The 26,534-nt window shown below is 55.1% G+C and overlaps 2 protein-coding genes across 8 annotated transcripts; both read left to right on the forward strand.

The window, feature by feature from the left end:
* The first annotated feature begins 3,160 nt into the window (after positions 1-3,160).
* Positions 3,161-26,223, forward strand: LOC122383355 (xenotropic and polytropic retrovirus receptor 1 homolog). 7 transcript variants are annotated; one of them, XM_043369664.1, is made up of 15 exons: positions 12,689-12,708; positions 15,463-15,572; positions 15,824-15,923; positions 16,512-16,665; positions 17,005-17,252; positions 17,501-17,637; positions 17,775-18,143; positions 19,137-19,260; positions 19,812-19,965; positions 20,662-20,862; positions 21,030-21,199; positions 21,404-21,534; positions 21,815-21,929; positions 22,755-22,827; positions 25,264-26,223. In XM_043369664.1, exons 3-15 carry the CDS (start codon positions 15,855-15,857, stop codon positions 25,428-25,430), a joined length of 2,112 nt encoding a protein of 703 aa, XP_043225599.1. In that variant the 5' UTR covers positions 12,689-12,708; positions 15,463-15,572; positions 15,824-15,854; the 3' UTR covers positions 25,431-26,223. The 7 variants fall into 7 exon arrangements, with proteins under 7 accessions (XP_043225594.1, XP_043225600.1, XP_043225596.1 ...); XM_043369665.1 differs by lacking the exons at positions 12,689-12,708; positions 15,463-15,572 and adding an exon at positions 3,175-3,711; XM_043369661.1 differs by lacking the exon at positions 25,264-26,223 and having other exon boundaries at positions 12,670-12,708; positions 22,755-23,392.
* Positions 7,019-11,345, forward strand: LOC122383357. The gene is made up of 3 exons (XM_043369666.1): positions 7,019-7,491; positions 7,887-10,690; positions 11,311-11,345. The coding sequence occupies exons 1-3, from the start codon at positions 7,019-7,021 to the stop codon at positions 11,343-11,345; spliced, it is 3,312 nt and encodes a 1,103-aa protein (XP_043225601.1).
* Positions 26,224-26,534: the final 311 nt, after the last annotated feature.

Raw genomic sequence — 26,534 nt, forward strand, 5'->3', positions numbered from 1 at the left:
ATGTGGGTGACCCCTTATGCACGTGCCACGTGCAAAACCAAGAGGTGTCACTTTTGTAATTGTTGCAATATCTCGGTAACTACTGGGCCGATTGCGCTGAGAGTTGGCATGTAGGTAGGCACCCACTAGGAAATGCATATCCATGTGCCAGAGTTGGGGTGCTGCTGCACGTGCGCACGTGCAGGGGTCGTTTCCAGATCTCGAGAACGGCTGGACCGATTGCGCTCAAATTTGGTACACGGTTACGGAGCAGTTAGTAGGGTGCCGTGCACAAGTCAGTTGGGACCCATTTTGCACGTGCGCACGTGCAGGGTGCCGCTTCCAGATCTCGAGAACGGCTGGGCCGATTGTGCTCAAATTTGGCACATCGCTAGAGACCGGTTAGTAAGGTGCCGTGCACAAGTCAGTTGGAGGTACCCCCTCGCAATTTCGCACGTGCAAGGCCCACCCTCTCGCTCGCTCCGTTAGTCGCCACAAAAGGCGTCTGGTACCTACCTTCATACAGTTCATGGCATTGGCTCGTCCGGCCGGGCGACCGCCGACCGCTTTCCGCGAGCGGCATCCGGGTCGCACCTGAAAGGGGCACCTATTCCGGCTCCTGGCTTACCTCCACTTACCTGCACAGTACCGCAGCCAATGGCGCTCAAACCTGGCACGCCGATGGGTCAGGCACTCAGCAGCTAGTGTAGGTATTTCCCCGAGTCACGGTCAGGGTGCTGCGGCAAGTGTACTGACGTGCAGGATGTGCTTTCACGTCTCGAGATAGGCGGGTCGATGGGGTGACGACCCCCGGCGGTCATTTGAGTGCTGAAGTTAGCTGTGAGCCGGTGGTGTGAACGCTATTGACGGTGGGTCGGTGGGATCAAACAGCCGAGAGCAGGGGGAGGGGAGACTCCACTGCTCACCGTGACTCTCGGTTTGGGGGGGGGGGGATTCCATTCTACTGCTGACCGGGGGTCTGGGATCTGCAGGAGTGGCGGCCGATAGCGGAGTCGGTCCGTCTGAGCGGCCGGCGTGAGTCCCCCGCCACCGACTGTCCCCCCTGCCGGTCACTGATCATCCCCCCTGCCGGTCACCGGCTGTCCCATCCACTGGTCACCGGCTGTCCCATCCACTGGTCTCCGGCTGTCCCATCCACTGGTCACCGGCTGTCCCATCCATTGGTCACCGGCTGTCCCACCGGTCACAGACTGTCCCTCCTGCCGGTCACCGATCGTCCCCCCTGCCGGTCACCGGCTGTCCCATCCACTGGTCACCGGCTGTCCCACCGGTCACCGGCTGTCCCATCCATTGGTCACCGGCTGTCCCATCCACTGGTCACCGGCTGTCCCATCCACTGGTCACCGATCGTCCCCCCTGCCGGTCACCGGCTGTCCCATCCACTGGTCACCGGCTGTCCCATCCACTGGTCACCGGCTGTCCCATCCACTGGTCTCCGGCTGTCCCATCCACTGGTCACCGGCTGTCCCATCCATTGGTCACCGGCTGTCCCACCGGTCACAGACTGTCCCTCCTGCCGGTCACCGATCGTCCCCCCTGCCGGTCACCGGCTGTCCCATCCATTGGTCACCGGCTGTCCCATCCATTGGTCACCGGCTGTCCCACCCACTGGTCACCGGCTGTCCCATCGGTCACAGACTGTCCCTCCTGCCGGTCACCGATCGTCCCCCCTGCCGGTCACCGGCTGTCCCATCCACTGGTCACCGGCTGTCCCATCCATTGGTCACCGGCTGTCCCACCGGTCACAGACTGTCCCCTCTGCCGGTCACCGATCGTCCCCCTGCCGGTCACCGGCTGTCCCATCCATTGGTCACCGGCTGTCCCACCGGTCACAGACTGTCCCCCCTGCCGGTCACCGATCGTCCCTCCTGCCGGTCACCGGCTGTCCCATCCATTGGTCACCGGCTGTCCCATCCATTGGTCACCGGCTGTCCCACCCACTGGGCACCGGCTATCCCATCGGTCACCGGCTGTCCCACTCGCCGGTGCCGGCAGTTTATCCCTCCCCGGCTGACAAAGGCCGAGATTAGCCGGCCGCGGCCCCGCGATTGGGGCCGGACCATTTACATTTACTGCGCGCCGGCAGTTGTTACATTGACAGCGCCGCGTGGTTTTTGCTCTGTAGGGTCGACCGTGGCTCTCTGTTTTTACGCCTGAGCTGTGGCATTTGCATAGGCACAGTGACGGTCAGCGTTACTGTATAGGGAAGGTAAACAATGAAGGAAAGAGGCCCTGCGTGATTCAGCACTCAGCAGGCTACTCATCCGATTGATATCGTCTACGGTGTGCCTGTCCTACCTACATGCTCTATAATTTCAACAGTCAGCAGCATGCGGTCCAAAAACTAAATACCGGCAAATACAACAACGCAGTAGGCATATCGGTCGTGAATCAATTACGTTTAATGGTCATCCAAGTGTTGGATGGATCATGTTCAAGGTTGGACAATATCACGTATTTGTGCTGGCCCGGCTGGCTGGTCCGGCCGTGGCTGATGGCGGTGACATCAGTGGCCGACCTTTACGTGCCCCTCCCCCGCCCTGTCCTCTGGCCCGGCCGAGGCCGACCGGTTTCCACTAATTACGACCCTGACTGGACTGGACATGAAGAAACGACCCCACACCGGAACGTCAGACACGCCAAATTTCCGAAACCGCGGTCCGCACCGCTAGCTCATAGACATGCTTTAGTATTTAGACGTGCCCTGCACCCTGTGTCGACCCAGGACCCATGCGTCAGGGCCCGTTTCAGTAGGTACGCTGCTACCTTCGACCCGCCCCCTCCCACACCTCGCGCTGGTCGCCGTGGGTTGTGGCGTCGGAGCCGGCTGGGTGGCCGGGGCCAGGCCCGTCTCTCGGGACGGTGCCAGTCGCGGGGCTGAAATCCGATAGCTCCGTCGGCGTCCCTCGGCAGCGTGGCTGCTCGGCCGACCGACCGTGTCCTGGATCTCCGAGATGCGGCTGTCCAAACAAACAATCACAGCCGACTCTCCGGACATGCAGGGGCACCCCGGCCGGCGCCGGCGCGGTGCACGCCGCGGGTTATGTGTATACACACTGCACAGGTCGTACCCACATGACGCATCGTCGTCCGGTCGTGCCGTCGCGGTAGTTGGCCGGGCGGCCGCCGCACGGCGCCACCGTCGTCCGTCCGGCGTTGCGCCGTTCGACTCCGTATCACGGCCAGTGTCCGGTCAGCTGGCCGGCCGAGCGATCCGCGCGGAGTGCTGGAGACAGGGAGCCGGAGGAGCCGCTCCAACAACCCGTCCCCTCAGTGGTGCCGTGGGAAGGCGCCTGTGGAGCCGCCGGCGTGCGAGGAGCCAGTGCAGCTCCGTCCCGTGTGGGATTGGCGGCTCCCTGAGCAGCAGTGACAGGCCGGAAAACGCGCCGCATACATCGGCCAGTTTCCTGGCCATTGTCCCATCCAGCGCGGCGTCCGCGGAGCCGCGGCGCCGAGTGGGGGCTGAGGGCCGTGCAGGCCCGTCTGAGCGCCTTGGACCGGGTGACCCGGCGGCTCAGGCGCGCCGCGCCGCGGACAGCGGCCGTCCAGAGAGGCGCTCCGGGAGCTGACACCGGCGACACTGTCACCTGCCGGCGCCTGTCACCGTGACTGTGACCGTCAGAGGGGACAGGGAGTCGCGGAGGTGGCAGAACTGAACACCGACTCCCAGGGTGACAGCGATCTGAAGAGGAGCAGCACCGCCGACCGCAGGTGAGCAGCATCCCGCGCCGCCGGCCGGCCCCGCGCTGACGGCCGCTAACACGACACGATACGCCCGATAGGCAGCGGTGACCGGCCGAGCGGCTCGTGAGTGGCCGCTCCGATATGCATCGGAGCTGGCGCGCCGCGCTGGCGACGCCCGCTCTCAGAGGCGCAGTGGACAGTGGACACACGACACGCCACTGCGGACACCGGACACGGCGCTGTGGACTCACCACTCGGGGTACTGAACACTCCCTAGTCCACTGGGAACTGGACACGCTTTTGATTCTCAACAGACATGCAGCCGTGGACACGCCAGTGGATACCTACCTACCACGCCACTTGACACGCCTCTGGACACATAGCTGTTGGCACTCGGCACTGGACACGTCACTGCGGACACTGGACACACCACTGAACATGCTGCATAATTATGTGGTCAACTCGCTCTCACTCAACACATTTAACCCTCGCATGTGTAGGGGGGGGGGTCGGATGGACCCCCCCATGGTTTTTCGCGAATAACTCGCGTAAAAAGCGGCCGATCGCGACGAAACTTTCAGTACCCTCGCATTGATCAATTTGACACCTACCCTGAAAATTTCATGACCCTGACCCAAATGACCTTTGACCTGTGACCTCTTTTCCGAGACCATGTTTGGCCGGAATCGCGATTTCGCGTATGTCGGCTCGCACTAGCCGCGTGTTTGCAAGCTTTTCGTGGTTTCAAACGTTCAAACATGTGATTTGATGTTACTCCCGTGTGTGTCAAGGTCACCTGAAGGTCAGGTCAGGTCATTGACCTTTGGTGACCTCGGGTGACCTCGGGTCACTTTTTCGAGTTTTACATGTTTCTAGGCTAGTTTTTGGAGCTGAATTCGAATTTGACAACCATTTGAACATTTACGAAGTAGTTTTGGTGACTTCGTAACATGTTACGAAGCTGTCAGAGGCGGTTGACACGTACTACGAATACCCGTCACGACGCCTACTGGTTGACCTGACCTGACCTGACCCGACCTGGTCTAAATGCTTCAAGACATCATCTGTGATCAAAACTAACACGATATTCGTGATCAGCACCCCGAAAAACCCCTTAGCAGCCACACTTTACGACTTTCTAACAGGTCCCGATTTTCCCGACTTTGGGTCATTGACCTGACCTGGAAGGTCAACCAATGACCTAGGACCTTAAAATTGGGTATCATCGGCTTCCTCTCGTCACGGGCAACACGCTCGTTTTTTCCGCGAAGCTCTAGCTCGATCAGGGGCCAAACGGCAAGGGGGGGGGGTCCAACCGACCCCCCCCCCTACACATTAGAAGCTGGCAAACGCCGCACACATGCGAGGGTTAAATTAGGTTAGATAGTCACTAGGATTGTCTTTGCCATCCCCGAACAGGACCGATAGCCTGGCATCCTTATTCCTTACCATGAGCTTGGTCAGAACGAGACCCACAGGCCTAGTTGGCCTGAAAAAAATCTCGAGAAGTTGTAACTTAAGTAAGTGCCGAACCGGGATGCCCGAACTCTCCCAGTTCCACAGCGGCGCCGACATGGCTCTGGATCTTCAACAAACGGCGGAGGTCAAAGTCACCGTTTGGTCACCGTTAGGGCGGGCCCGGGGGCGGATTTGCTTCACCCGGGCTCCCCTCTTCGGCACAATCCTCCATTACCTATGACCTGGGCATACCATGGCGGACAAATAATTGGACACTGAGCTCGCCATTGTTCGTACTGTAACTGGACACACGCTACTGTCGATACTGGACGCAAGCCACTGGAAACTGAGCGAACACTCGGATGACAATGGGCACACAAATGGGAAAACTGAACGTCTCTTGCCAGTGCCCTGTAGGCGTAGCCAAGCGTAGCGCGTAGCCACGATGACTGCAGCAAGCGAAACGTCTAGAATACGTTGAGGATTATCAATAGACAGGTGTGACATATTATAGTGCATGTATGGCCTAAACTTTTGAATTCATTTTAAAAGGGGGAAAAACGCAAGAAATTACCCAACGTTTCGCATTTATTGCTTAGTCATGGGTCTTCGAGTGCGATCTCGAAGACCCATGACTAAGCAATAAATGCGAAACGTTGGGTAATTTCTTGCGTTTTTCCCCCTTTTAAAATGAATTCAAAAGTTTAGGCCATACATGCACTATAATATGTCACACGTCTAGAATACGTTTCCATTTTACAAGGCTATAGAGCGCCTTTTACCTTCAACGACCAACGTCACTGAGGACACCTGAGGTTACAACTCTTTAGTGCCCTGGTTACAATCTTTGATCACATTATTCAAATTGCCTGATGAAATTATACATGCGGCGACTGGATTTCTGTCATTTTTGTCTCAATTGGCTGGGCAGCTGCAGCGTTTTATGAAGGCTGCCATAGCAATAGGCGAAAACGTTAAAGGAAATAGTTCACTTTTTAACATGGGTTTTGAACTGGAATAGCAGTTCCGTAGCTTGGGCTGAGACGAGCATAAATCAGGAGCTTTTACAGCCCAACGATCACCCTAGGCAAAGATATTCTATTTCTCGTCCCGAAAAAGGTGTCTTGCGTTGAGGATGTGTGCCTTGCATATATTTCCATCCAGTATGAAAAGAGCATGGATCCCGAAAATTCTTCAGAAACTAGAGAAATTATCTACGAGAACTCTAGATAAATTCTCGTACTGATCAATTAGGACATTCAGGGGAACATTATCAGATCGAGCAGATCGCCCAAATGCCGGTGGCTGCGATAATTTCTCTGTTTTTGAAGAATTTTCGGGACCCATGCTCTTTTCATACTGGATCGCGTGTGCCTTACAGAAACTGAAAAGTTCTTCCTATATCAAAATATAGAAAAAAAAATATTTTGTTATGAAAAGGTTTTATTTTCTTTGCTGATTATTTTGAACATAAAAAATAATAAATCGTTGCAAAAAAAAAAATAATTTCGTGAAAGTGAACTATTTCCTTTAAGTTGATGCCCACGGTAAGCAAGATCATTGTAGTCAGCGGTCATGTGAGTGTGAATGAATCATGCCGTATGGAGTGACTGTAGAGTGAACCTGATCAGTGTGTAACTGGAGGGGTTGCCCGAGGCATTGTGTCAGTAGTACTAGGAAGAATGATGTGACGGGGAGCCAATGGGATGAATGATTGATGACGTGATATGACGTGATGCCCCTGTATAAATGTTGTGTGCGTTCGTGTACCGTTGAGTCGTCGTGGACCGCTAGACCTGAATAGAGTCTACCAAAGTGTTGCCCAGATCTTTTCTTCTACATCTTCTACAAGCTATTTCGGCATTTCGGCATCATCATGGACACACCGACAGAGACGGGCGCTGTGGTGCAGGGATCTGAGCAGGTCCGGATCGGAGCTGGACTCGATCCTCGCCTCATCGACGAGTACGACGGGAGCGGCGACGTCGTCGAATGGCACACGCAGGCGTCACTGCTCTGTGAGTATCGCGGTGTGTCGGCGGCGGAGGTGTTGCCCATGCGGCTGAAAGGTGGTGCTTTCGCCGTGTGGTCACAGCTGTCCGCGGTGGACCGCCGGTCAGCAACGGCGACACGAGACGCCTTGTTTAAGGCGTTCGCCATGGACGACTTCGCGGCTCACACAGCATTCGTCGCACGTCGGCTAGAGCCGGGGGAGAGCGCTGATGTCTTCCTGGCGAGTCTGCGCCGCTATGCTGCCCTGTTCGGCGGCGTGACGGACCGACAGCTGGTAGCTGCTTTCGTCAACGGTCTGCCGGCGTCCGTGGCGGACACAATCCGAGCAGGAACCAGGTCAGAGCAACTCAGTCTGGAGAGCACAGTCGCCCGCGCGCGGGCGGTGCTTGGTAATGACCAGACGCAAGCTGTGGCGGCGGTTCACAATGATCTGCAGCGGCGGCAGCGACCGAAGCGCCCACCTCGTCCCAGACGCTGCTGGACGTGTGGGACTGAGGGTCATCTCGCCGCGGCCTGCCCAAACGCCTCGGGGGACGTGTCAGCGCGAGCACTGTCCCCGGAGCAATAGATCGCGTCCTCCCTGTGATCCAGAGCAAGGTAGACGGTCGTGAGCGGCGTGTATTAGTGGACACTGGTTGCACAGACACGCTCGTGCACAAGGATTGTTGTGAGCAGTGGACACCGCGGACGGTGATGATGAGGACTGTGAACGGTGGGTCGTTGCGGTGTAGTGGGACGGCCAAAGTCACCATGGAGTGCCAAGGCAAACGAGTGACGCTCGCAGCCTTTGTCGTGCCTGATCGTCCATTGGGAGTGGACATGGTGCTGGGCATGTCGGGCATCACGGCCCTAGGTGGCATCAGCCTGAGGACGCCGACAGACGTGCGGATCTGTGCGGCGGCGGCGGCTGAGGTCGACCCCCAGGGGCTGGCGCTGGATGCAGCAGACTTCTCGGCCCGGTTCGAGGCACAAACTGGAGAGTGGACGGTGGCATGGAAGTGGGCAGACGGGGAAGGCCCGGAGTATCTGCAGAACCAGGTCGCCCAGTATGCCGTGCCGCCGGAAGCCCGATCAGCATATGACGCAGAGCTGGAGCTGTGGATCCGGGAAGGATGGCTGCAGCCGTACGACGAGCGGGTGGATGGCCCAGTCCGAGGTTTAATCCCTCTGATGGCGGTCCCGCAGCCAAATCAGGACAAGGTGAGGCCTGTCCTGGACTACCGTGAGCTGAATGGTCACATAATCGCACACACTGCAGATGCGGACGTTTGCGCCGATCAGCTTCGTCGCTGGCGGCGGCATGGCGCTCGCATTGCTGTAGTGGACTTGCGGAAGGCGTACCTTCAGCTCCGGTTGGATCGGCGGCTGCGACCGTACCAGACGGTGGAGGTGCGAGGTCAGAGATACTGCCTGACTCGCATCGGATTCGGCCTGAGCATCGCACCGGCTGTCATGAAGGCCGTGGTAAGAGCCGTCCTGCTCCAGGATGAAGTGGTGGCCCGAGGAGTGCTGCCTTATGTGGACGATCTCCTGGTGGACGAAGAAATCGTCAGCGCGGACCACGTGGTGGAGCACTTCGCCCGGTACGGCCTGGACTGCAAGCCGCCGGAGCGGGCGGCGGAGGGAGCACGGCTGCTCGGACTGCGGGTGAGTGCGGTCGCTGGAGAGCTGTGCTGGCGTCGTGACAACCCAGTGCCGGCGCCCCCGGAAGTGCTGACGCGTCGGGCTGTGTTTGCTTGGTGTGGTCAGCTGGTGTCCCATCTGCCAGTGGTGGGATGGCTGCGACCAGCGGCCGCGTGGCTCAAACGGCGCGTCAATGCTCTAACAGCAGGATGGGACGACCCAACAGAGGACGTGGGGCTGCGCGGGCAGGTCGATCATGTCGTGGCCCGACTGAACGACAGTGACCCGGCTCGAGGCCCATGGCGGCTGAAGGGGGACAAGTTGGTGGTCTGGACGGACGCTAGCTCTATCGCTGCCGGCGTCGTCCTGGAGGACCCCGAGGGTGGCGTCGTGGAGGATGCGAGCTGGCTGCGGCCTGAGTCGAAGGCGGCGATGCACATAAACATGGCTGAACTGGACGCGGCGCTCAGCGGCGTGAACATGGCGATCGCCTGGGGCATCACCATCATCGATCTCTGCACGGACGCGGCTACGGTCCACAAATGGATCGATGACGCCCTGACCGGCCGCTCGCGCCTGCGGACGAAGGCACACGGGGAGATGCTCATCCGCCGGAGGATCGACGTCATCCGTCAGCTGGTGGAGGAGTTCAACCTGAGGCTGACAGTCGTCCTGGTGAAGTCCGCAGACAACCTGGCGGATGCACTGACTCGTGTGCCAAAGGAGTGGCTCCGAACACCGGACCCAGAGCCTGCCGCACGGCCGGTGGCTGCCGCGGCAATCGCGGACCCACGGCCAGATGTCGACCCCGCACGGATACGCGCCGTGCACGAGAGTACTGGACATCAGGGAGTCCGTCGGACCCTCTGGTACGTGCGGCGGAATGAAGACGCCCGTGTCACCCGGTCGGCAGTGCGCGCCGTGATCCAACAGTGTGATGTGTGTCAGTCCATTGACCCAGCACCGGTACGTTGGCAGCAAGGGTCACTGAGTGTGCCGCTGACGTGGGAACGGCTGGCGATCGACGTTACGCACTACCGGGAACGGTCCTATCTGACTGTTATTGATTGTGGACCATCCCGGTATGGAATTTGGCGACTACTGCGCCGGTCAGATGCGGCTGAGGTGACGAACCAGCTGGAAAACATCTTCCTGGAAAGAGGCGCGCCTGCAGAGCTTTTGCTGGACAACGCCACGGAGTTCCGCAGCCGTCGGATGGCGGCATTCGCCGCGCGGTGGGGCGTCCGGCTGCGCTTCCGGGCGGTGCACGAGGCGGGCGGCAACGGCATCGTCGAGCGCCACCATCGGACAGTCAAGGTGATGGCAGCCCGACAAGGCTGTACAATCGGGGAAGCAGTGCACCGCTATAACGCCACGCCTCGTGACGGGATGCATCCTAGCAGCGCTCCTGCAGCAGGTGTCTTCCAGCGCGCTGGCCACGACCTCCCGCTGAACATCGACGAACCCGGCCGAGCGGTGTCCGAAGTGGACGATGGCCTCCAGAGTGCACGCAAAGCGTTCCGGGTCGGTGACGCCGTGTGGATACGCCGCCGAGGTCAGCCGACGCGGTGCACGGACGTGTCGCGGCGGGGCGTGGTGACCCGACTGTTACCGGCACCACTGGTGGAGGTGGATGGTGCCCCGTGGCATGTGCGCTGCGTCCGACGACGGTTTGAGGAGGTTGGCGACACAGACAGTATGAGTGACTGTGAGTCCGAACCTGAAGACTGCCTATCAGAGATCAGGACGCTGCGGCTGCACGAGAAGCCGTCTGGTTCGGTGTCGGGGACGGGACAGGACACTGACCCCCCGCCTCCCGAGCCGCCCGATACGGGAGCACCGGTGGAGACGAGTGAAGATGCAGCTGACGTTCCGAGTGAGACGTTCAGCGGTGCACGGGAGGACGCTCAGAGTACGGAAGCCCAACGAGAACGGAATGGCCAAACCGTACTGCGGCGTAGTACACGTGTGAGAAGAGCCCCGGAAGAGCTGTATGGACAGAGTGTGCCAAGCGAATGTATCGATGTTGATGATGAATAATGATGATGATTACTGATAATCAGGTGGAGGTGTAGTCAGCGGTCATGTGAGTGTGAATGAATCATGCCGTATGGAGTGACTGTAGAGTGAACCTGATCAGTGTGTAACTGGAGGGGTTGCCCGAGGCATTGTGTCAGTAGTACTAGGAAGAATGATGTGACGGGGAGCCAATGGGATGAATGATTGATGACGTGATATGACGTGATGCCCCTGTATAAATGTTGTGTGCGTTCGTGTACCGTTGAGTCGTCGTGGACCGCTAGACCTGAATAGAGTCTACCAAAGTGTTGCCCAGATCTTTTCTTCTACATCTTCTACAATCATCTTAGGTCACCTGACCATGCTCAAAAGTGCGGATAAAATTGCATGTTTTGATTCAAACAGCGTCTTCTTCATTTCGATCAACTCGGTGGCTCTCGCGTTATTTGATGGCTGAAAGATTAGCAGTCAAATAGTGGCTTATCCCATCATGCGTCTGCATTTATTGCGCAGGTGATACCTTTATTCCCGTTGAACTATGTTCGTAAAAGCTAGTTCACAAATCAAATGAATGAAATGAAATGCTTTCGTAAAATACTGCGATGCATAAGCACGGTCGTCAAGTTAGATGTAAGTGAATCCTAATCTATAATCTAAGATTCGGAATCAGGTGAGCCCCTACGATTTGGACCAAACTTGGTCAGTGGATAGTACGTAACGTCCTGATTACGATGCACCCAAAATCTAAGCTCGGCCCGCCATATTTACGAAGTTACTGATGTTTGAATTTCAAGGTCATTCGGGAGAGCCCCTACGATTTCCGTCAAAATTTGTGTACGGACACTCTAGATGCTCCTCATTACGAATATTACAAAATTTAAGCTCGGCCCGCCATATTTACGAAGTTACGGAGGTTTGAATTTCAAGGTCATTTGGGTGAGCCCCTGCGATTTCCGTCAAAATTGGCATACGGACAAATTACATCCTCCTCATTACAAATATCATAAAAGTTAAGCTCGGCCCGCCATATTTTTCAAGTTACGGAGTCACAAAGTTACGGAATTTCAAGGTCATTCGGAGAGCCCCTCCGATTTTCGTCAAAATTTGTATGCGGACACATTACATGCTCCTCATTACGAATATCGTAAAAACTAAGCTCGGCCCGCACTATTTCAAAAGTTAGGGATGTTTGAATTTCAGTGAGTTTCAAACGTCAGTAACTTTTGAAATAGTGCGGGCCGAGCTTAGCTTTTACGACATTCGTAATGAGGAGCATGTAATGTGTCCGCATACAAATTTTGACGAAAATCGGAGGGGCTCTCCGAATGACCTTGAAATTCCGTAACTTTGTGACTCCGTAACTTGAAAAATATGGCGGGCCGAGCTTAACTTTTATGATATTTGTAATGAGGAGGATGTAATATGTCCGTATACCAATTTTGACGGAAATCGCAGGGGCTCACCCAAATGACCTTGAAATTCAAACCTCCGTAACTTCGCAAATATGGCGGGCCGAGCTTAAATTTTGTGATATTCGTAATGAGGAGCATCTAGAGTGTCCGTACACAAATTTTGACGGAAATCGTAGGGGCTCTCCCGAATGACCTTGAAATTCAAACATCCGTAACTTCGTAAATATGGCGGGCCGAGCAGATTTTGGGTGCATCGTAATCAGGACGTTACGTACTATCCACTGACCAAGTTTGGTCCAAATCGTAGGGGCTCACCTGATTCCGAATCTTAGATTATAGATTAGGATTCACTTACATCTAACTTGACGACCGTTGCATAAGCTGGGTTTGTGGCTGGCTAATCCTGCGAAAGCAGTTATTGAACAGTACTGGACGCTGTCCCTATTATTTTTATTAGGCTGCGTTTTCTACTCTATTACTGAATTATCTTGCCGAATCTGTACCTTCTTTATTTTTTCTTTCATTGTTTCAATTTGCATTGGCTTATTTTTTGGTGAATTCAAATTGCATTATTTAGACTTGATTTAGACACCCTTTAGCCACTTTGTTGGAATTGATGTTGTGAAAAGCCAATGCGGTTCTCTACATTGATATTGATATACCGTGGTCAGTGCTTCAGCTCAAACTTGGCATAATTTTTACAGCCCACCACATTTCATGTTATTGGAATTGAAATCCTTATGCCAATCCTATGTCAATAATTCTAGTGGCATGATAATCATGGCACCTTCGACTTTTCTATTGATAATAATTCGCATAGACTAGAGCTTGTTGTGGACAATTTGTAATGTCTCTTGAAGGCTTCGAGAGACATTACAATGTCCACAACAAGCTCTAGTCTATGTGAATTATTATCAATAGAAAAGTGATAATTTAAATAGGCACCTAGGTTTTGGCGGGAGCCTGTAGGTATTGCATGGCAATGACAAGTATGGTCCTCACAGAAAATAATGCACAGTTAGGTATAAACTAGGGTTACCCGCGTGCTCCGCAACGCGAAGGGGGGGATTTTTTGACCCGTGGGTATTGGATTGGTCTGTGTCGATTTGATTGGTATCCATTTCGTTCGATTGCTATTTCACGACCAAGCATTTTGTAATAAAACAACGATACATCGCATCGAGGTGCCCGTGTCGTATTATCATGCGTTCTGCTTAAGAATGATTCGAAAACTGGCGTGAAGTCTTTTGAGGGCCATCGATGAATTTCGCTAAAAATGACAATGTAATGGTTTGGAACATTAACATTTTTAAGAATACTGTTGCTCATCCTGCAAACGTGAAGACTGAACCTTGGACAGAATTGAATGCTCTTTCCAACGGTGCCATTTTTAACTGCCGAAGATATCAGATTATGGAGTAAAACCATTTTGATAAACAAAGTGGCACAAAATTGACAAACACCATTTTCTCACGTGATTCGTACCACCTTGAATTGGATCAATCAGCTTTTCACAATTTTTATATGATAGGCGGTACATTTCTCTTGCCAACAGGCGTTGTTCCAACTCGCTCTGTTAAACGGTCACCTAATAATAAAATCAATTCCAAAATCCGCCCAAAAACCGCAATTTTTCAACAAAAGTGCCCTCCCCGGTGCACGTGGCGCGTGCTATCCTCTATATCGCACACCATTCAATTGCCCATTCAATTATCTACACGATGCTGTTTTCCCCGTGCCGGTCGGACCCCTGGTCACCAAGATATTGCACCGGGACTGGACCCGTGTCGGCCAAAATTAGCCGTTTTCGCCCGATTTCGCACGCCGATTTATACATGTAAAGTCTATGACGCGAATTTGCACTTTTTGGACACGCGCCAAGCGCTCACTAACGACCCGATCGAGCTGAGACCCCTCAAAGGCACGTCGCGCATCCTTGATCTATGAGTTGTGCAAATTTCACCGGGCTAGGTGCAACGGTCTGGCCTGTAGTCCACGCAAAGCACCACCAAGTCGGGACCTCGGTAACGGACAGACGCACCCACCACAAATAGTAGGGGAGAGTGGTGCAGGAGGCCCCCCCTTAAGCTCAGTTACTATTTTTAGACAACTGATAATATTTAAGCGCTAACGTGTGCATGCGCTGTGAGCATGCATCATTTTCCCATACATATTTGCATTCAAAATGAATCTAGGGGGTACACAAACCGTAAACTTAAACATTTTGGAAAAAGTTGCAAAAGGGCCTCTTACACTATGGGTATGGTAAGACGCCCCCCCCCCTCGGGCGTTTTAAAAGTCAAGTCGACTTGTAAAAGACGCTTTGCGAACACAGCTGCAAGGCCTTTTATTTCGAAAAGCTAAGCAAATACGGTGTTATCGAAACCAATAACACTTCCAAAGCGCTCGAACAATGCGAAAACTAGCACAACCAAACGCTGATGACCAACGAAAATTGTACCTATAACCTCTAAGAAAAGAAACAGAAAAAAGAAACAAAAACAAACTCCTTGAAAAAAGAATGCCACGCCTGCCGCAGGTGCAGGCGTTTTAGCATCGGGGGCGTTTTTTATCGGGGGGCGTTTTATCATCCTCGAAGGGAGGGCCTCTTAAAAAATACAGTGTTTTAACGTCCACAATATTTATGGTTTATGAGACATTTGCAGCGCACCAGAACATGGTCTATTCTGAAGCTAACATGTGACAATTTCGATGAGAAAAGATTGCATTTGATAGCCATTGTTTTTTTCAGATATATAAGGGTGATAAAGATGCATATATCTAGCAAGTAAAGGGGCAAAAACAGAAAGAGGCTTACCAAAATTCGCTGCGACGCACCTGATACCTCAGGTTTCGTGAGTTGTTGTTTCAAGAGGGCTTCTGCTTTACAAGAACATTAAAAAATAAATAACATTATTGGTTTGGTAAAAAAAGCGATGGGGCCTCTTACCGACCCTGGGCGTCTTACACGGATCTCCCCTAATATAGATTAAAATTAAATGCACAGCAATAAGCACAGGTAATTAAAGTAAAGTGGCAATCTACCAACCTGTATAAGCACCATAATTAAATATCATTGGAAAATAAGTTTTTTACCCTAACCAATTTGAAAAATAGCTAAAACAAATGAAAATGTGTACTTTGAGTATTGAGTAACATGTAGGTACTTTTGTCATGTAATTAACAAGCATTTAATTAACAAGCATTTCAAGCACAAAATGCATAAATTATATAATGAATTTGGTCTTTACAGGATGTAGCAATATACTGTTCCTACCTAAGCAATATACTTAGGTGAAGATGTAAGGAAGCTGATATTGGCTTGCATTTTAATTCTTCTAGTCATCATCTTGTCATATTGATGTAAGTATGTGGGCAACCTTTTACTAGTTACAGGTCCAATTTATTTTGTGTTTAGTGAAATGTGCTCAGGGCTGCAAGTTCATTATGTTTGCTATTATTTGGTGCTTTATCATTTTGTGCTGCAGACTCATCAAAATGCACTTCTGAAAGTCTTGCAGCTATAGATAGCTACCATTGTTAGTTATGTGGGCTGTGGGCATGCATGTGATGTGTTCATCACAGCCAGTCATTATTTTCTTTTTTCTTTCCAGCTCAGTCACAAGCAAGCTCTGAACTGCAAACATGAAGTTTGCAGAGCACCTATCAGCACACATCACTCCAGAATGGAGGACCCAGTATATCCTGTACGAGGTGAGTTGGGACATTGGAATTGCATTGAAATATGAAAAATGTATGACCTGCAGGACATGTGGTGCCCACAACTCACAAGCAGTGGCATCATGCATCATATATATATATATATATATTTTTCAACCAATCTGGGATATGGTGAAATTGGACTTTTAGTGATCTCTGGCTACATCATTTTTATACCTATCTCAGAAAAATACCATCACTTTGGTGAATCAACCTTTTCCTGCTCTTTTCAATGCCATTGGCCGTTTTTCACTTTACTGATTGGAGCTCTAGATCTTTGGGGAGGGTGGGGGAGGGGGGACAGTTTGACATCTTCCACCCAGACCCATTGCCTCTCACTGAATTCCACATTTCCATGTCATGCTGCCAAAGAAATGGCAAAAAAGCTGAGAGCTTGGTTCCTGGTCTCATTGCATAAATGCAGGTACCTACTTAGTAGATGTGGGATTGTGGCCATCCTGAGGTGAACCTGGCCTCAGCTCTGCAGTGACCCATGTACCCTGCCCTGACCTCCGACCCCGGTCTCGCGCCCTGCCCTCTGGCCCAGCCCTGACCCGGCGGTGCGCCGTGTCTGCCGCGCAGGAGATGAAGACGATGCTGTACGCGGCGGTGGAGAAGGCGCCGTCGGCCGAGGTGGTGGACGAGGAGGACGTCCAGCGCTACTACGCCGGCTTCGACGAGCACTTCCTCCACTTCTGCGACAAGGAGCTCAAGAAGATCAACACCTTCTTCTCGGGTGAGGGTTTCAGGCGGCTCGCGTTCCGAGTGTCGTGGCCCGGCAGATAGCTGTATCCCGCTGTATCCTTCCGCGGAGCGAGGAGTGTCGAGCCTGGGACACTCGCTGGTAAAATGCGCGCCCTTAAACCACCGGCTGACATTGTTGCGGGTTTGTGACACCGTGTGTCGACCGTCGATCAACTGTGATGTGTTTTATGGACTATCTACCGACCATGGCTGACCTGTGAGCTGTGATCCGCTGTCGAACTGACCAGTGACCTGTCACCTGTCACTGACCTGTGACCCGCTGATTTGTGACCCTCCGCTCGGACTGACCCCTGACCGGCCGCCCCCACAGAGAAGCTGGCCGAGGCGCAGCGCAAGTACGCCAGTCTGCAGAGCGAGCTGACGGCGCGACAGGACGCCGAGGCGCTGGCCGGCTCCAACAAGTCGCGCGCGTTCACACTGCGCCGGCGCACCTCCGTCCGGAAGGCGCAGAACCTCAAACTGGCCTTCTCAGAGTTCTACCTCAGCCTCATCCTGCTGCAGAACTACCAGAGCCTCAACTTCATGGGCTTCAAGAAAATCCTGAAGAAACATGATAAGGTAAACTGCAGTTCCTCCATTGGGTTTAGCCTCGATTCTCTTCGATATAAGGATTCTCAATCGTGTCAGAGACGATGAAGCTTGTGCTCAGCCGTGTCTCCTTTCGGTAGCCGGCCTCTTCAAAATAGATTACGGTATTTTGTTTATCTCTGATTCTGTCGATTTTGTCACATTGTGATTCCCATCGGTACAATATCGCCCCAGTGTGCGCTGTGCCAGTGTGCTGACGCGCTGTGCGGCGCGCGCAGATCCTGTCGGTGGAGACGGGAGCCAAGTGGCGCATGGAGAACGTGGAGACGGCCGTGTTCTATACCAACAAGGACATCGACAAGCTGATCCGCGCCACCGAGAACCAGGTCACCGCCGACCTCGAGGGCGGCGACAGGTCAGTCACGGCGCCCGCCGACGGCGCGGTGACAGCACCGGACGCTGGTCACCGCGGCGGTGTCAGTAGTGCTGTGTGACTGTATTACGGCCTGGCACGTGTTCCGCTGTAACGCAATGCCTGTGCGCCGTCGGCAGGCAGAAGGCGATGAAGCGTCTGCGCGTGCCGCCGCTGGGTGAGCAGCAGTCGCCGTGGACCACGTTCAAGGTGGGCCTGTTCCTGGGCGCGTTCGTCGTGCTGGTGGCCGCCGTCATACTGACGGCCGTGTTCCACGCCGACGGCCACCGCTGGCTGACGGTGGTGCGCCTGTTCCGCGGACCGCTGCACGTCACGCTGTTCATCTTCCTGATCGGCATCAACGTGCACGGCTGGCGCTCTGCCGGAGTCAACCACGTGCTCATCTTCGAGCTGAACCCGCGCAGCCACCTGTCTGCGCAGGCGCTGATGGAGATCGCCGCCATATTCGGCGTCATCTGGGCCGTCATGGTGCTCTGCTTCCTCTACAGGTGAGGGACGGTGCTCTGCTTCCTCTACTGGTGAGGGACGGTGCTCTGCCTCCTACTGGTGAGGGACGGTGCTCTGCTTCCTCTACAGGTGAGGGACGGTGCTCTGCCTCCTACTGGTGAGGGACGGTGCTCTGCTTCCTCTACAGGTGAGGGACGGTGCTCTGCTTCCTCTACTGGTGAGGGACGTTGCTCTGCCTCCTACTGGTGAGGGACGGTGCTCTGCTTCCCCTACAGGTGAGGGACGGTGCTCTACCTCCTACTGGTGAGGGACGCCGGTGCTCTGCTTCCTCTACAGGTGAGGGACGGTGCTCTGCTTCCTCTACAGGTGAGGGATGGTGCTCTGCCTCCTACTGGTGAGGGACGGTGTTTTGCTTCCTCTACAGGTGAGGGACGGTGCTCTGCTTCCTCTACAGGTGAGGGACGGTGCTCCGTCTCCTACTGGTGCAGGGGACGGCGCTCCGTCTTCTACTGGTGAGGGGATAGTGCTCCGTCTCCTACTGGTGAGGGACGGTGCTCTGCTTCCTCTACAGGTGAGGGACGGTGCTCTGCTTCCTCTACTGGTGAGGGACGGTGCTCTGCTTCCTCTACAGGTGAGGGACGGTGCTCTGCTTCCTCTACAGGTGAGGGACGGTGCTCTGCTTCCTCTACTGGTGAGGGACGGTGCTCTGCCTCCTACTGGTGAGGGACGGTGCTCTGCTTCCTCTACTGGTGAGGGACGGTGCTCCGTCTCCTACTGGTGAAGGACGGTGCTCCGTCTCCTATTGGTGAGGGGGACTGACGGGCCGGCAGCAGGGAGCTGGGAGGGCAGGGCAGTTGACTTGGTGGACTACGCCACTGAAGGTGCTGTGGGCGTAAAATGACCTCAGGCAGTCGGCGCGCCCTAAAGCCCTAATTAACAAACACCTAACAAGGTGTGATAAACTGTGTACATGATGCATCAGAAGTGGCCGGCCGCCTGTTGGTGGGACTGACACTGTCTTCCCGGCCTTTCAGTGACAGTCTGGGCATCCCGCCGTACCTGAACCCTCTGATACTCACCGTCTTCATGGTGGCCTTTCTGCTCAATCCGACCAAGTCGCTGCGGCACGAGGCGCGCTTCTGGCTCATCAAAATCGTCGTGAGTACCCGCCCGCGCCTTCAGCTCTGGTGCTCCGGCTGCCCTCTAGGCAGGGGCACCTACTGCTGCCTGGCCCGTGTAGGCCACTAGGGGGACAGGTATGTACAGTCCACAGCAGAAGTAATGTGCGGTTTCATTCATGGGTATGTTCTGCTTCTGAAGCTTAGAAACGATTAGCCTGACTACAATGAAACTTTGAATGTAGCTTACATGTATTGTCACCCTTGCAGCTGCAACTTCATCTATTGACGTCTTCTGTTCGATCACTCCGCATTTAAAAATCGTCAGTCAAAGCCATCCTGCTGAGGTTGGTAAAACTGCACATTACTTTAGCAGTGGACTGTACTTAGTTCCCGTGTAGACCACCAGGGGTCCGGTATCTAGTTCCATTGTTTACCACCAGGATTCGCGTGGTGTGGTTCCCGTTTTTTGCCACGAGGGGTGCGGTGTTTCGTTCCCCTGTAGGCGGCCGGAGGTCCCCGTGTGGCCGGGACTGGTCCGGCCGTGCGCTGTGCCGTCCCGGCTGACCGACACCTCCCCTGCGCCGGCAGTGCCGCGTCCTGTGCGCGCCATTCTGTCACGTCGGGTTCGCCGATTTCTGGCTGGCCGATCAGATCAACAGCCTGGCCTCGGTGCTGCAGGACCTCGACTTCCTGGTCTGCTTCTACGTCACACAGGGCGGCGAGTGGTCCGAGCAGGTGGACGGTGAGTGGCGGCACGGTCCGAGCAGGTGGACGGTGAGTGGCGGCACGGTCCGCGCAGGCGGACGGTGAGTGACGGCGCGGTCCGAGCAGGCGAACGGTGAGTGACGACACGGTCCGAACAGGCGGACGGTGAGTGGCGGCACGGTCCGAGCAGGTGGACGGTGAGTGGCGGCACGGTCCGAACAGGCGGACGGTGAGTGGCGGCACGGTCCGAGCAGGTGGACGGTGAGTGGCGGCACGGTCCGAGCAGGTGGACGGTGAGTGGCGGCACGGTCCGAGCAGGTGGACGGTGAGTGACGGCACGGTCCGAGCAGGTGGACGGTGAGTGACGGCACGGTCCGCCCTACCGCAGCCGGCGTGCTCGTCGCCGCTGCCGACCACACGCGACGCCCAGCACTGACTCGCCTGCTCAGCTGACCCCTGCCTGTCTGCTCAGCGGCTGAGTCGGTGCCCCTCTACTCAGCTGACCCGGTGCCCCTTTACTCAGCTGACCCTGCCCCTCCGCTCAGCTGACCCGTCCCCTCTGCTCAGCTGACCCCTGCCTCTGCTCAGCGGCTGAGTCGGTACCCCTCTGCTCAGCTGACCCTGCCCCTCTGCTCAGCTGACCCGGCGTCCCCTCTGCTCAGCTGACCCGTCCCCTCTGCTCAGCTGACCCGTCCCCTCTGCTCAGCTGACCGGCGCTCCCCTGTCGGCGCAGACACGGACGGCTACAGCTGTTTTTCGCCGTCGTTCGTGTCTGGTGTGGTGATGCGCTGCCTGCCGGCCTGGTTCCGGTTCGCGCAGTGTCTGCGCCGCTACCGCGACACGCGCGAGGCCTTCCCGCACCTGGTCAACGCCGGAAAGTACTCGACCACCTTCTTCAAGGTGGCGTTCAGCACCATGTTCCAGGCCACGATCGGTGAGCGGCGGCACTGGGGCTGTATCGGAAATATTCAGCTGTATTCTATGAGGAGTGTAGGAGTGTATTGTTTTGATGTGTTTCCAAATTAGATCAATAGTTGCCCGTTCCCCACACGCTGCTGCTCAATCGTCTCGGCTGACCGGGGGATCGGGATGCTGTTACAGGCGAGTACGACAGTCCGTTTGAGAACCCGTACTTTTACCTGTTCGTGGCCAGCCAACTGACCAGCTCTATCTACACGTACACGTGGGACATCAAAATGGACTGGGGTCTGTTCGACAAGAACGCCGGCGACAACACCTTCCTGCGAGAGGAGCTCGTCTACTCGACGCAGGTGCGTGCGCCGCTCGGCAGCGCTGATTTGCAGAGAATCGCCTGAGGTTTGCACCGTACCGACACGCGGTGGGCTTAGATAGAAGGCAAGTATGCCAGCCGGGGTCGGTCGCCGTGCCCCAGCCTTTCTCGGCTGTCTCTGACTGTATGATTCGGCTGTACGGCTCTATCTCTGGCCCGGCTGACTGTCTGTCCTTGTCGTCAGGTGTACTATTTTGCCATCGTGGAGGACTTTATCCTGCGCTTCTTCTGGGCTGTGAGCCTGGTGGTGTCACTGGTTCGGCCCGGCGTGCCCACTGTGCTCACTGTCATCGCGCCGCCGCTCGAGATATTCAGGTGGGCGCCGCAGTTCGCACCCTGACCCCGCTACTGACACTGATATACGGCCAACATCACCCACACACTGGCAGCTCAGTGTAACACCCGCCCGGTCCGTGTTGGAGCTGTTCTATACCTGCCTAATCCAGGCGTCTGTGCTCACCTGGACCCTGTCAGTGCAGCTCAGCTCTGAGTTGGCCGGTCCCTTCTGGTGTCTGACGGTGCGGTGTAATGTTCCTCCGACCACACGGGTGTGTCCGCTGTGGCGCGCCGCCCTGACCGCCGCCCCGCCCGGCAGGAGGTTCGTGTGGAACTTCTTCCGCCTGGAGAACGAACACCTGAACAACTGCGGTAAATTCCGCGCCGTCCGAGACATATCCGTGGCGCCCATCGACGCGTCCGACCAGGCAGAGGTACGTGTGTACCCTGTACCCGGTACTGTACTCGGTGCCAATGTTTACTCTGTACCGTCCGACCAGGCAGAGGTACGTGTGTACCCTGTACCGGTACTGTACTCGGTGCCAGTATTTACTCTGTACCTTCCGACCAGGCAGAGGTGGATGTTACTGTCTGAGCGAAGCGAGCATAGTCTTTCGTAGATTAACGGAAATTTCTTAGTATGAGCGGCCGGCCGGCCGTGTGGACGCTTTTGCGAGGCTTATATCTCAGCAACCACTTGACCGATTTACATGCGGTAATTTTGTAGGGTAGCTTCATTCCTTTTACCAAGTATTCCCTATGCATGTGGGTGACCCCTTACGCACGTGCCACGTGCAAAACGAAGAGGTGTCAGTTTTGTAACAATTGCAATATCTCGGTAACTACTAAGCCGATTGCTCTGAAAGTTGGCATGTAGGTAGGCACCCACTAGGCAATGCATATCCATGTGCAACAGTTGGGGTGCTGCTGTACGTGCGCACGTGCAGGGTACCGCTTCCAGATCTCGAAAACGGCTAGGCCGGTTGCGCTCAAATTTGGCACATCGCTAGAAACCGGTTAGTAGGGTGCCGTGCACAACTTAGTTGGAGGTACCCCCTCGCAATTTCGCACGTGCAAGACCCACCCTCTCGCTCGCTTCGTTGGTCGCCCCAAAAGGCGTTTTACCGGTTTAAGCTTTTATCTATCAGTATAAAACTTCTCGCTTCAAGAAAGTCAATTAGTGAGTTTTTTATATACTTTCTGCAGTTATTTCTCCCCGACCTTTATCATTAGCCCTTGTTTCGTCTGTTTTCCGTCAGATAATTCGTATGATGGACGAGGATAACGGCGTGACGAACCGCCGGAATCGGCGGAAGCCGGGCGCCAACAAACGTAAGGACGAGCGGCGCCTGCTGCTCGACGGCGAGGAGGCCGACGAGCAGACCTACCTGTCCGTCACCTCCGCCGACATCCGCTCCTGGTTCAGGAACCTGTCTGGGCAGCGCGGCTCGCGCTCCCGCGGCCTGCCGCACCCGGCTCAGTACCACCACACCGACACCTTCTCCTAGAGACCCACCCCACCGGGCCAGTACCACCACACCGACACATTCTCATAGAGACCCACCCCACCGGGCCAGTACCACCACACCGACACATTCTCCTAGAGACCCACCCCACCGGGCCAGTACCATCACACCGACACATTCTCATAGAGACCCACCCCACCGGGCCAGTACCACCACACCGACACATTCTCCTAGAGACCCACCCCGGGGGGCCAGTGGGCCAGTACCATCACACAGACTTCATGAGGAGTGAGAGAGCTTATTAGTGAAGAAGCTGAGTCGTAGGCGTCAAAACATATATCTGATGTCTGAACACATCGCCCATTGTGATACCTAGGAGTTTGTGTGCTCCTTTTGTGCGCGGCCTAGTCAATATAGTATAGTGTGATAAATAAATGTCATTTATCGCAGTGGACGCGGTCGGTCGGTGTTCACCCTGTCGGCCGGCGCGTCTGGTCTGCGCTCTCACGTCAGCGGTGTGTTAGCTGTGCGGCAGTCGCGGCCCTGTCCGAGACCGTCTTGGGGCTGAGGCCGGGGTGGGAGGCTCAGGTGTCGGGTGCCGGGCCGCGCGGTGTGTGATGTGTACTGACCAGTGCGTTTCCCGACCAGCGCTCATACACCTTACCGTCTGCCTTCTATCACAAAGAACGTCATCCAGCCTGCTAGTGATCCGGGGCGTTTCCCGGTCCAGCAATCCTTTTTGGAATTAGGAACCATCATTTTGACAGCACAACCCCATAGGATCATAGTGCTGCTGTGAATTATCCGGCCCTTTTGTTACCCCGCTGGGGCGCCGGTCCCGCCCGCCGGTCGGCGCCCCGTGCCCAGCCCAGGCCGGCTGTGACCCGTGTCGAGGTCGCCTCCGGTCCCTCCCGTCGCCGCCGGGGTCTCGAGGTCGGCTCGGCGCGGCCGCCGGGGTAAGTGGAGGGCGAGTGGCGCCACTGCAGCTCGCCTTATAGCACAGTGTGCTGCCCGCCGCCCGGACTGCCTGTGTGCCGTGCCGGCACAGTGTGCTGCCCGCTGCCCGGCCTGCCTGTGTGCCGTGCCAGCACAGTGTGCTGCCCGGACTGCCTGTGTGCTGTGCCAGCACAGTGTGCTGCCCGGACTGCCCGTGTGCTGTGCCGTGTGCGCGTCACGCAGACGCCGCCCTCTCTTCGAGCTATTTTATGATCCGTGCACGCAGTTCGTTTTTGTTTTAGCCGTACAGCTTATTCTATTTCTGACCGTTGACTAGAGCGTTCCCCGTGAGCGGCCGCTTTGCTTGCATCACAGTTTCTCGGCCTTTTTGTCTGTGATAGTTTGGTGCATACATAGATCCGTAGACCTGCGGGACTTATATACCATCCTCTCCAGTGGCTGGCAGCTGCGATCGACACCGGCGGCCTGCGATACGGTAGTCTAGGTCCATACTGGGGCACTTCCAACTTCTGCTTAACAAACATTTTGGCGTTTTCTGGGGTAGGTAACCACCTGTCCATCGAATCAAAGGGGGATCGAACTATTCGCTTATTTGCTAATTGAAGTGCACTTTTTATGCTAGTATGTTTGCATTTTTTTCTGCAAACAAGGTCGACTTTTGGCCTGTCTACACACCCTCGACACTGTTACAAATCGTTTGTTGTTGTACTAATGTACATCTGGTCCCAAACCATATTCCTGCCTTTTCTCTCTTCATCAGCTGAAGGCTTCTTTACACCACAGACGTTTTTTAGCTGTTCGCGACATGCTCTCAGTTGTGACTGCATGCGATTTATCATAGTCAGCTTTGCTTTGTGACACATTTTTATTTGCTCTTCTCCCTGCTGATTTGTTGTTGCATTCATTAGATTTCTTTGTGTGCCAGTCATTTGTTTATATGCGTTTATATTGTATGTTATCGTCGCGTTTTTTGCCCCTTTATGATAACGTCTGGCGTTGAAAACAACAAGCATAATAATCCAAAAGTACCTTGCATTGAATCTTTGTAGGCTTCGCTAACACATAGTATTCATTAACAATTTCTAAAATAATTATTTCGTATTATGTATAACTCTTAACTATTTTATTCATGTTATCCTACCAGTTAAAGAGGAACTCATGTGTCATACGGTAACCGTAAGTATATAATAATTCAGTTCAATACTTCGGTGTTTATCACTTTGTCTGCGTCCCATGTGTGCTGTAACGTTGTTAGTCTGTGTTCTCTGTGTGCGGTTTGTCTGTCTGTGTCGGTCTGTCGGGATCAGTGCGATGCTCTGACGCGGCGGTGGCGACTCTCCGGCAGAGTGGGCCATGGAGCGGAACCTGCTCTCCCTGGCGCGCACATTCACCGTGGCGCCCATCTCGGCGATGACGCCGTCGGCGCCGCCGCCGCCGCCGCCGCCGGCTCCCATCACACGCACGCCGCCCGGCGGGGTAGATGTCGACCAGCTGCACGCTAAACTGGCCTGAGCCCGGCCCGGCCCCGGCCACTGCTGGCCTGAGCTCGGCCCGACCCGGCCACAGCTGGGCTGAGCTGTCCCGGCCCGGCCACTGCTGGGCTAAACTGGCCCCGGCCCGGCCACTGCTGGACTGAGCTCGGCCCCGGCCACTGCTGGCCTGAGCCCGGCCCGGCCCGACCACTGCTGGGCTGAGCCCGGCCCGACCCGGCCACTGCTGGGCTGAGCCCGGCCCCGGCCCGGCCACAGCTCTGTTCGCCGCCGCCCCGCGGACGGCGCCGAACGGGGGGGGGGGGATGGCTCTCGCTCGCCGTCCGTGTCCCGGTGTAGGTGTTTCTCTGTATGCATGTGTGACCGGGCTCCGGGAGCCCCGCTGTGCCGCGAGTCTCGAACGAGGAGCCTGCGGGGCCTTCGACCTGGACTCGGAATTCGGTCCGTTAGCCGACTGAGCATTCGAACATTTTAGACTATGCGTTTTACCAGTACATAGCTCTTGAAGGCGTGAAATGCGCATATTGTGCAGCTCTTATACGAATAAGTGGAGTGTGCAGTCCGATGGGTTGGGTTGTGGCTCAGCACGACGTCTTGTAGGATACGGTATTGGTGGTATTGACTGGTCCCGACTGTCGGGTAACATTCCACATTGGGTGGCCGCAACCAGGTGCCTCCTATGAGCAGATAGGTACTCGGCGAATGCTCAGCAGCTGATAGCGTAGGATGGATCATTATTACTGAGCATGTTTTTAGTGATATAGCCTGCCATGGCCTCTCGTTCGTTCCCATAAATACATTATATGACCGCAGCAGCTGAGCGTTTGTTTCGGGTCTGTCGATGGAACGCTAGCGCTGACAGATTTATTTAGACCGAGGAGTGGTTAAACACACGGGTTTATTAATAATGTAACGAGTCCGCTATTTCGTTCCAGGAAATTAAAACGAGATTCAGTAACATTGGAACGAAACGTGCCCACTTGTCGCAAAGAGCTACACTAACTTTCTGGACTCTGCACCGGGTTCCCCTCTATTCTGATTCGTAAAAGACCAGTGCAAACCACCACACCCCACCACGACAAAGGTTTAGAGTAGCCGGGGGTGAGTGCGGCAGCCGGAGAGTAAC

This window comes from Amphibalanus amphitrite, unplaced genomic scaffold (assembly GCF_019059575.1).
Source record: "Amphibalanus amphitrite isolate SeventyFive unplaced genomic scaffold, NRLGWU_Aamphi_draft 000162F_arrow, whole genome shotgun sequence".
Lineage (NCBI taxonomy): Eukaryota > Metazoa > Arthropoda > Thecostraca > Balanomorpha > Balanidae > Amphibalanus > Amphibalanus amphitrite.